This window comes from Nannospalax galili, unplaced genomic scaffold (assembly GCF_000622305.1).
Source record: "Nannospalax galili isolate Female #2095 unplaced genomic scaffold, S.galili_v1.0 scaffold660, whole genome shotgun sequence".
In the NCBI taxonomy this organism is placed as follows: Eukaryota; Metazoa; Chordata; class Mammalia; order Rodentia; family Spalacidae; genus Nannospalax; species Nannospalax galili.
The window spans coordinates 3208146-3210789 of NW_008349073.1; the positions used below are offsets into that span (position 1 = coordinate 3208146).

General features: G+C 35.3%; 1 protein-coding gene across 1 annotated transcript in view; it reads left to right on the top strand.

The window, feature by feature from the left end:
* Znf800 (zinc finger protein 800) overlaps positions 1-2644 on the top strand; it is a 56866-nt gene that overhangs the window by 19336 nt on the left and 34886 nt on the right. Inside the window, exon 5 of the mRNA XM_017801417.2 lies at positions 300-1995. Within this exon, the coding sequence (XP_017656906.1) occupies positions 300-1995 (1696 nt within the window). The remainder of the gene's footprint in view (positions 1-299; positions 1996-2644) is intronic.

Consider the following 2644-nt stretch of genomic DNA (forward strand, 5'->3'; position numbering starts at 1 on the left):
ATTGATACAATTTGTAATAAAAGATAGAGTTTTGTAATATATTTAAAAATTTTAGAGCAGGCTAATTTCAGATTAAAATGTTGTTTTTTTTCTTAACAGACCTTCCTGATGTAAATGATAAACAAAGCCAAGCCATAAATGATCTCCTAGAAGCCATATATCCAAGAGTAGACAAGAGAGAATATATTATTAAGCTAGAGCCCATAGAAACTAATCAGAATGCAGTGAGTTTTGTAATATATTTAAAAATTTTAGAGCAGGCTAATTTCAGATTAAAATGTTGTTTTTTTTCTTAACAGACCTTCCTGATGTAAATGATAAACAAAGCCAAGCCATAAATGATCTCCTAGAAGCCATATATCCAAGAGTAGACAAGAGAGAATATATTATTAAGCTAGAGCCCATAGAAACTAATCAGAATGCAGTATTTCAATATATTTCAAGGACTGATAATCCTACTGAAGTCACAGAGTCAAGCAGTACTCCTGAACAAACTGAAGTTCAAATACAGGAAACTAATACAGAACAGCCCAAAACAGTCCCAGATACAGATGCAGAGGTGGAAACTGTGGAAACTCCTCCCGTAGAGGTTGTCGCAGAGGAACTTGTACCTACTGCAACTGACGAACAGCCTCAGGAACCACAGGCTGACTCAGAAACGTCTGACAGTTCTGATTTTGGTCACCAATTGATATGCTGTCTTTGTCGAAAAGAGTTCAATTCTAGACGAGGTGTTCGTCGTCACATTCGAAAAGTACACAAGAAAAAGATGGAAGAACTGAAAAAGTATATTGAAACACGGAAGACTACAAACCAGTCCTCTAAAGGGCACAGTAAGAATGTTCTAGTTTCATTAAGTAGGAGTTGTCCAGTTTGTTGTAAATCATTTGCTACAAAAGCGAATGTAAGGAGGCATTTTGATGAAGTTCATAGAGGACTAAGGAGGGATTCAATTACTCCTGATATAGCAACAAAGCCTGGGCAACCTTTGTTCCTGGATTCTGTTTCTCCTAAAAAATCTTTTAAGACTCGAAAACAAAAGTCGTCTTCAAAGGCTGAATACAATTTAACTGCATGCAAATGCCTTCTTTGCAAGAGGAAATATAGTTCACAAATAATGCTTAAAAGACATATGCAAATTGTCCACAAGATAACTCTTTCTGGAACAAACTCTAAAAGAGAGAAAGGCCCTAATAATACTGCCAACAGTTCAGACATAAAAGTTATAGTTGAACCAGCAGATTCAGTAGAATCTTCACCCCCTTCCATTACCCATTCTCCACAGAATGAATTAAAGGGAACAAATCATTCAAATGAAAAAAAGAACACACCGGCAGCACAGAAAAATAAAGTTAAACAGGACTCTGAAAGCCCTAAATCAACTAGTCCGTCAGCTGCAGGTGGCCAGCAAAAACCCAGGAAACCAAAACTTTCAGCTGGCTTTGACTTTAAGCAACTTTACTGTAAACTTTGTAAACGTCAGTTTACTTCCAAACAGAACTTGACTAAACACATTGAGTTGCACACAGATGGAAATAACATTTATGTTAAATTCTACAAGTGTCCTCTTTGCACTTATGAAACTCGTCGGAAACGTGATGTGATACGACATATAACTGTGGTTCATAAAAAGTCATCTCGCTATCTTGGGAAAATAACAGCCAGCTTAGAGATCAGAGCTATAAAAAAGCCTATTGATTTTGTTCTAAATAAAGTGGCAAAAAGAGGTCCTTCAAGAGACGAAGCAAAACCTAACGATTCGAAACATGATGGCACTTCTAATTCTCCTAGTAAAAAGTATGAGGTAGCTGACGTCGGTATTGAAGTAAAAGTCACAAAAAACTTTTCTCTTCACAGATGTAATAAATGTGGAAAGGCATTTGCCAAAAAGACTTATCTTGAACACCATAAGAAAACTCATAAGGCAAATGCTTCCAATTCACCTGAAGGAAACAAAACCAAAGGCCGAAGTACAAGATCTAAGGCTCTTGTCTGGTGAGGAACAGTTACAGAGTTTTGCTTTTTTCCCCCCATCAAACTAAAAAAAAATCATTTGACCATAATTTATAGCTAGTTCCATTTTAACACGCATTTGCTTTCATATATCATATAGCAGTAGGAACTGCAAGAGGGATGCAGATTACATTCACCTCTTCAGTGACCTTTATTCCATTGGCTTGGGGACAAAAGTTAACTTCAGAACTTTCACAGGACAATGCAGTACAGTTATAGGTAGATGACACAGGGTCAGTGCTTTCCTTTTAATGTAAAATGCATACGTTTATTGTGGCATATGTTTACCTAGAAATCTTCTGTTTAACTTTGCACAGGTTTAATTTGATTCAGTGACATAGTCTATTGATTTTAATGCATTGTAGGAAAGTTAAATATATTAGTGAATTTATGAAGGAGATAATTATAGGAAAAAATTTTAAGGCACTATAATTATTGTAAAATTAATCTATGGTGGTTAAATAAAATACTGCACTTAGGAAGAAAAAAACATTGAATTTAGAGTGATAAACTTTTACTATTTACTTTCCCTTCCAGGCAAAGGGGAGTAAACAAAAGTTTGAAATTTTTTCCTTCTTTTTCGTAGTACCTCTTAGGAAATTCTTCAATTTTGATCTGTAGGGAAAAAAAG